The 13,547-nt window shown below is 40.7% G+C and overlaps 1 protein-coding gene across 2 annotated transcripts in view; it reads left to right on the top strand.

Annotated features, from left to right (window-relative positions):
- The window catches only part of SORCS3 (sortilin related VPS10 domain containing receptor 3), a 579,951-nt gene that overhangs the window by 300,689 nt on the left and 265,715 nt on the right, over nt 1-13,547 (top strand). For both annotated transcript variants that reach the window (XM_072805399.1, XM_072805400.1), the window contains exon 4: nt 4,130-4,288. In XM_072805399.1, the coding sequence (XP_072661500.1) occupies nt 4,130-4,288 (159 nt within the window). The remainder of the gene's footprint in view (nt 1-4,129; nt 4,289-13,547) is intronic.

Raw genomic sequence — 13,547 nt, 5'->3', positions numbered from 1 at the left:
AGACAAGGAAAGGGGCTTTCTTGAAGTTACTTTTTTTTTGGTGGATCTCTTAGAGATGCTTAAGAAAAGGACAAAGACTTGCTTCTCCAACTCCTACTTGTCCTTTGGTAAAAATAGTAAAGTACTGTGATTTCAAGGTCCAGGAAAGTGGTGGCATTTCAGCTGCTCAGAGGAGGAAGTAGGCAAGTTGCTCTTCTCCTCTGAGTCTTGGTTTTCTTATCTATAAAACACTAACGATCCTAATGATATTCGGTTCACCTGTGTGAGATTTCGATAAAGTATCTGGTGATGTGCCCAGCACAGATTCGAAATCCAGGACATACAGATTTCTGTTTCCCTTCATTTCATTCTTCTCAGAAACTGGGATTGAATACAGACACTGCCAGTGATACCAAAGTATATAAAGGATTTTTGATGAGCATGTCAGAGAAAGGTTGCAATAAAAATGTGCTCTTGCCAACAAAAGCTCTCTAAAACCACCAAGCAGTGTCAATATGCCTTATATATGAATTCATTAATGTATGTGTGCGTGCCCATTTATGCAGCATCAGCATATGTGTGAATGAGTATGTGCACACATACATGCAGCATTTGTGTGTGGATTAATGTGTGTGTGTGTGTGTGTGTGTGTGTGTGTGCGCGCGCAGGTATGTGCATGTATGCATACACCCAGAAGGAAGCTGCGGTGGGAAGAGACTACACTGCACTAGATATTTGATGGTAACCCTTATTCAGGATATAGTAACTCATGGTATATAAAATAAAGTTCATTTATGATGTTGGTCTTATCTTCTAATTAAAATCATAGGCATGAAGCTTCTTTATACCTGCATAAAATAAGCAGTTTAATTTCTCTGCACCAAGGGAAAAATGATTTCATTGCCTGTTATGTAGCCCATCAGCACATGGTGGGAAGCAAGTCAGGGTGGTGATGAAAGCCTCATTCTTCCTCAGCATATTTTTCCTCTCAGACTTTGTGAGGAGCATAGATGCATCGTCTGAGGTATTCTCAAGGGCAGCAGGGGTGCTTTTATCTGCTGCCCCTACCCCTTTACAGTGCTAAGGGAGGTGAAGCTATTCTGTCTATAAAAAATCCATCTCAGAGCGTTTCCCCAAGATTATTCACCTATGAATGAAAAAAATATACTGCATCCTTTCCTTAAAAATTTGCTGATAACTAGTAATAACTTATTTCAATGAAGCCAAAGCAAATATTTGAGAAAAAGAAAGTAAGCTTGTCTTGGAAGCTGAAACGAATAAAAGAGGGAAAGGACTGTGAATCTTTGCAGTTAAAGGGATTGAATCTGTTTTAAAACTTACTTTATAATAGTAATATACACTATGGGTAACATTTTAAAAATCCTGCTACTTAATAATTTTTATTTTATAAGGTATCAGAATGGTTTTCAGATTTATTTCGTACTTTGGGTCTTGGGATTCAGACCATGTGTAGAAGTAGCCCTAACAATGAGTGGCAGTATAGCCAAAGGCAGGGAAAACTCTGAGAGGAAATAAATTTATTTGCTCATTCAGTCACTCAGCAAACAACAGGAGGAACTCAAAGAAGCTAGGTCTAGGTGGATAATAAAGGTCAAAAGGGCTGTGGTTCTGATGAAGCCAGAGACAAAAGCAGGGGCCGAGTTTGCTAGGCTGTTTTAAGGATTTTAGAATATAGGAAGATCAATGATAAGCCATTGAATGGTTTTAAGTAGGGGGATGTCAGAATCAGATTTGTATTATAAGACAATTGTTCTGGCCACCTTGTGACAAAATGGATTGGGGGACAGGGCAAGAGGTGACAGCACTGAGATTGGCTAGGAGTATTTTATAGTAATCCAGTATAGAGATTATGATGTTTTGGACTATGGTAGTTACAATGGGCAGGGAGAGCATGGATCTGATTTTAGAGCTAATTAGTAGATAAAACATATGGATCTCAAAGACTAATTTTCAGAGGTGATTGGAAAACAGAGTCAAGGGTGAATCTCAGGTTTTGGGCTTTATATTGAATCATTAATAGGAACAAGAACTGAGCCAGGCAGGACATTGTGGGAGGGGGATAGGCTTGGGATGAAGTACATTGTGGTGCATGGTGATTTTGAGGTGTTTGTGGACATGTGGACATCCAAATAAAAGAATCTGTCAGGAAGCTGAGTCTGAGATTGAGAGGAGACCTCAGGTCTACATTGAAGTTTTGAGTTATTCCCAGAATGATGGTAATTGTAAAACCAATCAATCAGTCAATCAATCAATCTTGGAAGAAGTCGCTGAGGAACAGTACATGAATAAAAAGAAAGGAGGATCTATATTGAAGGTTTAGCAATGGTCACGTTATATGGAGATCAGAGAAAGTTGAGTATTCAAAACAGATGAAAAGGGTAACAAGATGAGCATGATATTATGGAAGCCCCTGGTAGAGAATGCTGCAGGAAGGATGGAATTGCCAGTGGTATCGGAGACGGTTAGGAGTTCAACTGTGAGAAAAGTCCGAGTGTTTAAGTGTCTATTGGATTAAATACTGTCTCAGTTATTGTTGTGGAATCTGAGGCCTCTAGAGTTAAGTAGGCTCCAAGGTGACCCATTATGAACAGAGACATTGAGTTTGAATCTGCTCCCTAGAATGCCAGAGCCTTTTTCCTACACCATTCTATTTGGCTTGGGGATGAGGCACTTTCATGAGCCCACGGACCCTTTTCCCCAGGGCCCTTGGGGATGTGGGCTTTGGAAAGTATCTAGAACATGTCATCGGCGAAGAGGGAGAGTTTGACTTCTTCTTTGCCAATGTGAATGCCTTTAATGTCTTTTTGTTGTCTGATTGCTGAGGCTAGGACTTCCAGTACTATGTTGAATAGCAGTGGTGAGAGTGGACATCCCTGTCTTGTTCCTGATCTTAGGGGAAAGGCTCCCAGTGCTTCCCCATTGAGAATGATATTTGCTGTGGGCTTTTCATAGATGGCTTTTAAGATGTCGAGGAATGTTCCCTCTATCCTGACACTCTGAAGAGTTTTGATCAGGAATGGATGCTGTATTTTGTCAAATGCTTTCTCAGGAGTTAAAAATAGACCTGCCCTACGACCCAGCAATTGCACTGTTGGGGATTTACCCCAAAGATACAAATGCAATGAAATGCCGGGACACCTGCACCCCGATGTTTATAGCAGCAATGGCCACGATAGCCAGACTGTGGAAGGAGCCTCGGTGTCCAACGAAAGATGAATGGATAAAGAAGATGTGGTTTATGTATACAATGGAATATTACTCAGCTATTAGAAATGACAAATACCCACCATTTGCTTCAACGTGGATGGAACTGGAGGGTATTATGCTGAGTGAAGTAAGTCAGTCGGAGAAGGACAAACATTATATGTTCTCATTCATTTGGGGAATATAAATAATAGTGAAAGGGAATATAAGGGAAGGGGGAAGAAATGTGTGGGAAATATCAGAAAGGGAGACAGAACGTAAAGACTGCTAACTCTGGGAAACGAACTAGGGGTGGTAGAAGGGGAGGAGGGCGGGCGGTGGGAGTGAATGGGTGACGGGCACTGGGGGTTATTCTGTATGTTAGTAAATTGAACACCAATAAAAAATAAATAAAAAAAAAAGGAAAGTATCTAGAACAAAGGGATCATTGAAAACACTTAAGTCATTAAATCACTCAAACAATTCATTCAGAAAGAACAAAATACACAGTGGGATAAGAGGGGCATCCTTTTCATGATTAAAGGGCAACAAGAACAATGGTGTGATGAAAAGTGACCTGGAGAATTGAGAGAGGGGGCAGACAGAGGCCTGTGTAATGGTCTTAAGGTCAGGGGACAGAAGATCATAGGAATATACTCCCCCTACTTAAAAGATGGACATCAACAATGTAAGTACCTGTAAGATGGACATCGCAAAATGAAAGCCTCATTTGTATGCAGACCTAACCATGCGTAATATTCCAGCTCTATACAGCAATGAAGGACTAAATCAGGGAGGAAATGCCAATATTTTATAGAGAGAACCACACGCCCCTTTCTGTGCTGTGATATACAAGTACAGATGACTTTATATTTATGCTTTAATTTCTTCTATTTATTTTCTCATGCTAACTCCATCTCTATTTTCTCCCCCCTCTTTTCTCTAGATCATGCTTCTTAGTGATCCTGAAATGGAGAGCAGCATTTTAATCAGCTCTGACGAGGGCGCCACCTATCAGAAATACCGGCTCACTTTCTACATCCAGAGCTTGCTCTTCCATCCCAGGCAGGAGGACTGGGTGCTGGCCTATAGTCTGGATCAGAAGGTGAACAAATACTGTTTTTTATTCACATCTTGTCACCCAGGTACCACCTGGTGGAAAGCACTTGTTTACTTAGTCTGAATTTTGGAGGGGATTCAACAATGTTTCATCATTCCAACCGGTTTCGTTTTGTTTGCAGCAACGAACTTTCCTTTCTGCTCTTTAGTTCAAAATATGCAGGCAGGTGTATTTCACTTTTGGCAGTACTGTTTATCATTTCATAGGCTTAAGATGGTTTCCTCTGTAAGTTTACTCATTTGACCTTTAAAACCACCCTGTGAAGTAAGTAGGAAATGTGTTTTCATAGTAGTTTTGTAGTGGTGGTAGTAAACAAAGGTGAGAAGGGCTAAGATGTTTGTTCAATCCTGCCCAGCTAGTTGTTGGAAGAGCCAGACCTCAAATGCATGTTGTCAGATTCTAAGTCTAGGGCACGTTCCAGCATAACATGCCACATTGATTTGGTAAAATGTGAATATACCATTGTTTGTAGTTTAGCAAAGGAAGGGAAGTCCCAAACATATCCATTTTGTGGTTTTCTGAAAGTCCATTCAGGATATAATGACCCAATAAGTCCTCCTCTTTGAGCTCAAGATCCATTGATCCAGTTGTGTACTTGACCTTATCTCTTCTATGTCTCAGAAGTCTCTTGATCCAGTGTATTCCAAAAAGTGAACTTCTGCTCTCCCTTCAACATAGCTAGTTCTAGTCCAGTGTTCCCTAATCGTATCCATTAGGTTGCTTACAAAAGTCAGAACTTAGGAGGTATCCTTGTTCTTCACCTAGCATCTGTAACATATCATTCTGTCTCCATCTCTTAATTCCATGGACTTCTATTATCACCACCATTCAAGCATAGGATATATCTCATTTGAGCAATGACTGGAGCCTCTTCCAGTGTGTTTATACGATAACCTGAACAATCTATTTCCCAAATGTAGATCTTAGGATTTCTGCATCTTCTCCTTGCTCACCAAACACAGACCGGAGTCCTCTGTAGGATCTGCTAGGACCTCCTTTGCTGGTCTCTCCTCTGTCTTGACTCACCATTACTACTTTCCCTTGAATGGCCCTCTTTCAGTTCATCCCCCCAGATGTCTCCCTGGCTCCATTTCCTGAGCCTGGACTCTTCTTCCCTGAAGTCAACTTTGTCACTGTCAGATCTCATATCTAGCATTTACTTCCTCAGGATGTCTTTCCTAAACTCCCTGACAAAGTTAAGTGCTTTTCAGTGGTCTTTCCTGTAGTGCTGTCTACTTCCCTTTCAGAGGATAGGCCACAGTTGAGAATTTATGTTGACTAATGTTATCTTTCAGTTATCTGTGTTCCTCATTGAACTGCAAGCTCCAGGAGGGCAGCACCAGGTCTTCTTTTACTCCTTGACGTAGCACCTGTGCTAGCACGGTATCTGGTACCTAATAGGTTCTCACTAAATATTTGTGAGATAAACAGATTAGTAGATGAATGTATGAATGCTATGGTAATGAGCCTTTTGGAGGTGATCAACTTATACTTAGAAAAGGGACTTTAGAATTATTCTTTGTATTTCCTTAGTATGATGTGCAGTCCTAAGGACAGTACTTGATGCCAAACTCTTGTGTAATAATGTGGAATTAATCAATGAAAGAAAATAGATAGTTATAAGCATGTCTTGCATAGAGATATCCACAGTTTAACCTTAATGGAAATAGCTTCTTTTCTTCTGTTCTCTCTTAAATCCTGAGATAGTTACTCCTCAGTATATATTTGAATATGTGATTTTCAGTATGTGGTGTGTGTGTGTGTGTGTGTGTGTGAGAGAGAGAGAGAGAGAGAGGGAGGGAGAGAGAGAGGGAGGGAGAGACATGTCAGCACCTTTAAACAATAATTTCAGCATAACCTTTATATCTCTCATTAATGGAGCCTCATGGTGGGTGCCAGGTGCTTAATGCAATCCCCTAAGGACAGCCACATGACATTTGCAGAGCAAAAGCCATTGCATATACATTTCTTTCATGGCATCAAGTGGATATTGTATGAAAGACTTAGCCAAATGTCATATAATCTGTGAGTTTAGATGCTTAGTATTGCTGGGAATTTTGAGGCTATTTGAAAAAAATAAATTTTTTGGCTGTCATTAAAGGCTGGATGGTAATTTATTTAGATGACACTCAGAAATGCTAAACTATGTTTTTACTTATATAGAGACAAGCTAGATTAGACATCTCATGCCAAGAGGTTAATAAACCAAACATAGTATGCTTTGAGTATATCTAGAAGGAGTATCTTTTCCTCCATCTCCATAGCACTAAGAACATTTGGGGCATTGTGATCATATGAAGTAGTCTTGTGGATATAACATATTTAAAATACTTTCAGGCTTGGTGGATGCTTTTGTAAAAAGATTTTATTTATTTATTTGAGAGAGTGAGCAAGTAAGAGAGAGAGAAAACGCAGGGGGAAGAGCAGAGGGAGAGGGAGAAGCAGACGCCCCACTAAGCAGGGAGCCCAACACAGGGCTCCATTCCGGAACTCTGGGATATGACTTGAGCTGAAGGCAGATGCTTAACAACTGAGCCACTCAGGCGTCCCTTGGTGGCTGCTTTTTTACATAGTAAAAATATTTAAAAATGTGGCAGTGGGTGTTGATGGATTTTCCTAATCACACTGCACATTTCTGGATGTGTTATTCCTTCGGTACTCTTTCTTGTTGACATCTTTTGCATAAAGTGGCTGAATGTTCTTCAGGCCCATAAAGTTTCTAACTGGTACCCTGCCATTCTTTTAAATAAATGGTGTGAGGAGGCAGACGATGCCCCTGGCAACATTTGCAGAGCTGGCATAAAACACCTAGCCCTCATCATCCAGGATGTAGAAGACTTTTTCTTTATTTTGGAATAATTTATTGGTTTAGAGTCAAGAAGAGAAATGCTATGCAGCACCGGATGGAGATATAGGGGAGTTGAGATTGATATACAAATGTCTTATTTCCGACTGGAACCTTCTCTAATGTGCATGCATTGAGGCAGCTGGTTTCTTCTGGAGAAAATGAAAAGTGTTAGTAGGAAGGTAACTGCAGCATCAAAGGGAGATGTTTGTGGTGAAGAGTGAATCAATGTTTCTATTATTGTGCCTTTGATGAAATGCACTAGCAATTTCTTTAGAATTGGTAAGGCTATCTCGTTATGTTGTATGTATTACAAAAGACCTAATTGAATGATATTTTAAAGGGACAATATCCAATTGCTTTACCTTCCAAATTGTTACCTCAAAGCTGCAGGAGACTTGCCCGGAGATCTCACTCAGTAAAAGCACTGCTGCAGAATTAAGGAAATATCTTCTGGATAGAACAAAATGGTAGCTAGAAAATGAGACATGCACATAGTATTGTGTTACTCGAGATGCTGGATAGCAGGTTGTGAGTCAACTAGGAAATGTGGCTACCCGGAACTGGTCAAGGACAGATTGTGGGTGATCACCCAAGTGTCCCAACTTCCAAAGATGCAAAAGGGTGGGGAGGTAGGGAAAGATGCACCCTGCACTTGACCCTTTGGAGGGCTGTGGCTCTACAATTTTGATGTGTCACAATAGCACATAGCAAAGTCATTTCTGTTTCCTGTTCAGAATTGACCTGGGCTTTTGACCAAGTCCTCCATTCTAGCCATCCTAGGAGCTTCCCAATTCCTGCTAATTCCTTTGCCAGCGTCTCTTCTGTCCTATAGATTCTCCTGGCACTTTGCATTTTATTATAAAAGAACTCAGTACTTACTAAAGACAAGAGATTCTTTCTTGGCTATATGAATCTGTGGAAATGCTTTATAAGAATCTTTGCAAAACAACCAGCAAAAGTAATAGGTTACAGTTGACCAAATTGGAATAATAAAAGAAAAGCTACTCCTTTCCTCTCCTTTTTGAATCAAAGCCCTAGAACGTCTTTGGAGGGCTATGTATTTACCAGTTATTTAAGAGGCAGGATTCTCTTGTTTCCAGCAGGCTATGCCCTCACTGATGACTGAAAGTACGTTGTGATATTTTGGATTAGCTGGAGGGCTCAATAATATTATTCAAATGGAGATTTAAAAAAAAAAAGACTTTGAGATAGGTTTTGAGGACATTGCAGTCCTCTAAATAGGTAGGTGTTTTTCTCATTGCTTTAGAAAGCTGGATTTTTAAACATCCCTCATTTTGACAAGAGACTTGGTGGTGTGTTTGTTTGTTTGTTTGTTTGTTTGTTTTTTTAACTGGGCACATGCTCATGTATTCACAGATGCATATGTCCTGGCACAGGGGTCTTCCACAGGCAATAGAGCTGAAAACAGCTATTTTTCTGTGGGAGAGGTGGAATTGCAAAATTCTATTATCATTTATCTTCTTGGCAAAATGAAACTTTAACAAATACAGCTGGCTTTGGAGATCAGAGATGAGGAACTCCATGGGATTTTAGACTCTGTTGTTTTTCAGACACTTCTGGGCTAGGCTGGCCTAGAATTAATAATTTCAACGTAAACACCACTTTCGGAAACACTAGCACACATAATGAAGGGCTGCTGTTGTAGTAGTTGGGGGTTGTGGAAGCTAGGTGTTTTTTTGTTTTCGTTGTTGTTTTTCATCACTGGCTACCAGCTATGTTCAATAGTAGCTGACAGATTGACAAGCTGGTTAAGGAGCTGATGCAGTTCTGGGCATGGTCACTGGCAAAACAGAGTCCACAGCTGAAGAGGCGACGTTGGTTCCATGCAGACTTTGCCGGTTGGACCCTAACTGGGGCTGCTGCATCCTGCATGAGCGGGACACTGGCAAATTAGAGTATCTGGAGTGTGGAGGGCCTGAAAATTCAAAGGAAGTTTAAACTCGTACTTGGGGAATGCTGGATACAAAACACGCTGTTCCTTTCATTTGTATTCTCCTGTAAACCCTCAGATTAGAAATGTAATTGTATTCAGAGCTCCGGGATTAGCAGGTGATGACAACGTTCCACAGTAGCCATTGGCAGAAACCGGCTTTCTATCTCTCCACCTGGTGGGGATAAAGCTGCAGGGGATTAACGAGGGATGACCGTGGTTTTGAAGCACATCCTCCATGGAATGAGAGTCCTACCGAAGGGCACCTTCTATTTCGAGAAAAACATTGCAGTTTCACAAGGTCCCTTCCATAACTATAAAACCATTTCTGTGTCATTTCAGAGAAAGAAAATCCAGAGCCCCACTCACCTACATCACGCTGACTCCTCTTCAGGATATCTTGGCAGTACAGTGGGGATGTGGGGATGTGCGATCTCCATCACCATAGAAACACTGGTTTCCATGAGGCCACTTGCATGTAGGTGAAAACAAAGAGTGGACCAAGAATGGCCCTGTGTTTTATTAAGGAGGTGGAGCAACCTCTCTGTTATTCAGATATCACCATTAATCTCTCCGAGCTGAGTTCTGAATGACGAAACTAGTTGACCATACAGTATTAACTTGCATTTAGTGAGGGTCATGCAGGAAAAGTCTCCACCGATGGTACCTTTGCTCATGAGAACATTAGCTCAAAGGAACAACCTGCAACAAAATTATGGATCTGGTGGGTTTTGTCTTCCCAAACCTGCTTTTCTGTATCATGTCTCGGCGTGTGTGCTCTGCCTTTACCTTCTAAGTGTCCCTTTTGGTAAGCTGACACATTTCTGCCAGGGAAACGAACATTTGCTAAAATAATTAATGGGAGATGTAGCGTATTTATGTATTATCTTGGGTAGTCAGGGACATTTTCCCAACACTGTTTCCAAAGCAGTTATGCTCTCAGGGTAGAAACTCAGCCACAGTATTTCGGTGAAGAAGTGATTATAGCTGCAGGTGGGAAGGAGGTGGAGAGCTTCACAGCCTTCTTGACCTTCTCCCACCCATTTCCTGTACACAGTGACTGTGTCTTCACACATGCCCGGATCTTTTGTGTTCCCATTGCTGCCCTAACTCTGACTCTGCCTGATTCTGACCCTCCCTTTCCAGTTTTCCTGTGGGACTCAGGAACTCTTCTGCTTATCCCTTCCTTGACAAGCATCTCTAGACTTAGGACCCTGTCTACCAGACCTGACCGTATCTTCTATGTCGCCTTCATTCTCTGCCTCCATTTTGACCCCTCACCCTGGTATGGCAGCACATGGCCTTTTAAAGTCTAAACCTTTTAAGGCAAGGTATTGCATACCTAGAGGAAAGTGCACATCTCATGAGCTCAGTGAATGTTCATAAACTGAATAAACCTATGAGACTAGCACCCTGATTAAGGAGCACGTGACTGGCTTTCCAGAATCCCCTTGCGCAATGTGCAGTCATTATCTTTCACTCCTAGAGGGGGCTGCTATCAGTCAGGGTCATTTTTTAAAAAATATTTATTTATTTTAGAAAGTGGGGGAGGGAGAACATGGGGGGGAAGGGGCAGAGGAAGAGGGAGAGAGAGAAAATCCTCAAGCAGACACCCCACTGGGCACAAAGCTTGATGTGGGTCTCAATCCCACAACTCTGTGACCATGACCTGAGCCAAAATCAAGAGCCTGGCCGTTTAACCGACTGAGCCTCCCAGGCTCCCCTTTGTAGGTCTCCTGATGCACATTGCCAAGATGTCTTTCAGGAAGGCAAACTCCTTTGCCTGACCATCAATATTATGTCAGACCATGGGTGTTGCCTCAACTTTGCGCCAGTCAGGGTCATTTGTAATGACATGCAGCTGATTTCTGGCTAACCTGGTGATGGAATAGACAAAGATGAAGTCCTTAGAAGACAGCAGGTGAGGAATATGACAGAGAATGAGAATTTAAAAATATTAACTTTAGAGAATTGGATTAGGCCATGGGTCTAATTAATTCTGCCTCAAAAGCAATAATTCATTGATATTGAATAAGCCCAATTCATACAGAACATTCGTAAGAAAATTTTTTAAAAATTACCCTCTAAAATTAATTTCACAGGTGTCATTTCCTTTTTTTTTTTTAAAAAAAGATTTTATTTCTTTATTCATGAGAGACACAGAGAGAGAGAGAGTGAGGCAGAGACACAGGCAGAGGGAGAAGTAGGCTCCATACAGGGAGACCGACATGGGACCCGATCCCGGGTCTCCAGGATTCCGCCCTGGGCTGAAGGCGGTGCTAAACTGCTGAGCCACAGTGGCTGCCCTACAGGTTTCATTTTCAAAAATGTTTTCCTTTCTGTATCATAAAGAGGATACTTAGTGTCGGCAAAGTTGAGGGGCACCTGGGGAGCTCAGTTGGTTAAGTGTCCAATTCTTGATTTCAGCTCAGGTCATGATCTCAGAGTTTGGGGATCCAGCCCTGCATTGGGTTCCTTGCTCAGCTGGGAGTCTGCTGGAGATTCTCTCTTCCTGTGCACCCCCACCCAAAGACTTTCTCTCTCTCCAAATAAATAAATAAATCTGTTTTTTTATAATAAAAAGGTATATTGTATCCTCATAACTTTGATTCAGTGATTCAGTTACTCCAGTTCTGAGACTGTACCAAGAGAATAATACCAAATACCACAAAGCTTTAGGTATGATTATGTTAATCATAGTCATTCATAAAGGGAAAAACTGCATGGAAACTTACTGAATGTCTAACATTAAGAGACTTTAAATCAGGGGCAGCCCAGGTGGCTCAGTGGTTTGGCTCCTCCTTCATCCCAGGGCCTGATCCTGGAGACCTGGAATCGAGTCCCATGTCAGGCTCTCTGCATGGAGCCTGCTTCTCTCTCTGCCTCTCTCTCTCTCTCTCTCTTTGTGTCTGTCATGAATAAATAAAATCTTAAAAAAAAGAGACTTTAAATCATGGTCCATACATTTGCCAGAATATTATGCACCCATCAAAATTGTGGTTATGATGACCGTGTAGCAACATAGATACACCTTAGCTCCTGTTTAATATATATATATATGTCCTATTACATGCATGATATATATGAATCATATATATTATGATATATATATATACACATATATAAGATCATATATATCAAATGTATATACACATTCATGCATGAGACGTGTTAAGTAAAGTTGTGCTATCTGAATACAGATATGCAAAAAATAAAATAAGGTAAAGAGAGGAAGAAAGGGAGCAAATAAGGAGGGAAGTAGAAAAATTTTAAAAGGATTGGGATTTGGAATATTCCCAAATATTTCCTGGATTCTCTTCGGATGATGGAATTATGTTTGTGCATTTTTTCCATACCATTTGTTTTCTAAGTTTTCTGTTATTTCATTAGATTACTTTTATAATTGAAAAAATTCTGAAAAGTAATCTACTTTAAATAGCTTATGTTCAGTCCTAGTAATTAGAAGGTGCTCTTAAAAAACTTTGTAGGTGTGAATAGGGTCATGTTGGGTAAAATTGTCTCAAATCATAATTTAAATACCTTTTCAAGAGATAGTGTGGTGCAGAGGGAAATTTCCCTGAACTAATAGTACATTGAGTCTAAGATTTCTCTTTCCTTAAGCTTTGCTTTTCACTCTGGTCCCTTTTAAACTGTGAAAGTCTAGAAATTATGTTTGTTTCTCGTAACAAAAAGTGTACTCTTGTTGGATATAACCTCAATCTATATTATTTACAACTCAGCAATATATATAGGTCTTATTATTTAGAAACATCCACTATAGATAGATGTTAAGGAAGTGATTTATTCTGGTAGTTTTTCAAATGAATTTTGCGACTATACCCAAAAATTGAATTAGTATTTGGTTATTTGATTTGACAGCTGTAATGGAAACAAATACTTTGGAGCTAAGGGGTGTAGACATATGCAGTGAATTAAGGTCTGTGCTGAGTAACTCTTACACACCCGTGTTATGTTATTCAGTATTGGACATGTAGGTGCTTCTCAGAAATGGAGATTTATGACTTCAAATATCTCCTATGTATGGGCAGTGACAGGGGCTTTTATGTACATTATTATATTGAATTCTCATGGGAGCCTGGAAGGTGGATAGTAGTATTTCCGAATTACAGGTGAGCATATGACTTTTAAGAGCAATGTTAACTTGCTCAGGGTCATTACCCATTGAGGGGCCTGGCCTGCTCTCTATCTTCCGCCTTTCTGAGATCCCCCACTATGACTCACCACACCTCACTCTCCCTCATGAGTAGATAGATTTACCACCTCCTCTGGGCAGAAATGCATATGGGCCAGCTCACACTGAATCCTAGCCCCAGAAAACACTGTAATGATGCGATAACAAAATCAGCCATACCAAGACTAGGCCTTCAGATGGATCCAGTTCTTTTGTCACATCCCTTAGCTGATAGCACTTTCCAGGCGGGACC

This window comes from Canis lupus, chromosome 29, assembly GCF_048164855.1.
Source record: "Canis lupus baileyi chromosome 29, mCanLup2.hap1, whole genome shotgun sequence".
Lineage (NCBI taxonomy): Eukaryota > Metazoa > Chordata > Mammalia > Carnivora > Canidae > Canis > Canis lupus.
Note: the sequence above shows the minus strand (reverse complement) of the source record. Positions and strands in the feature narration are given on the sequence as shown.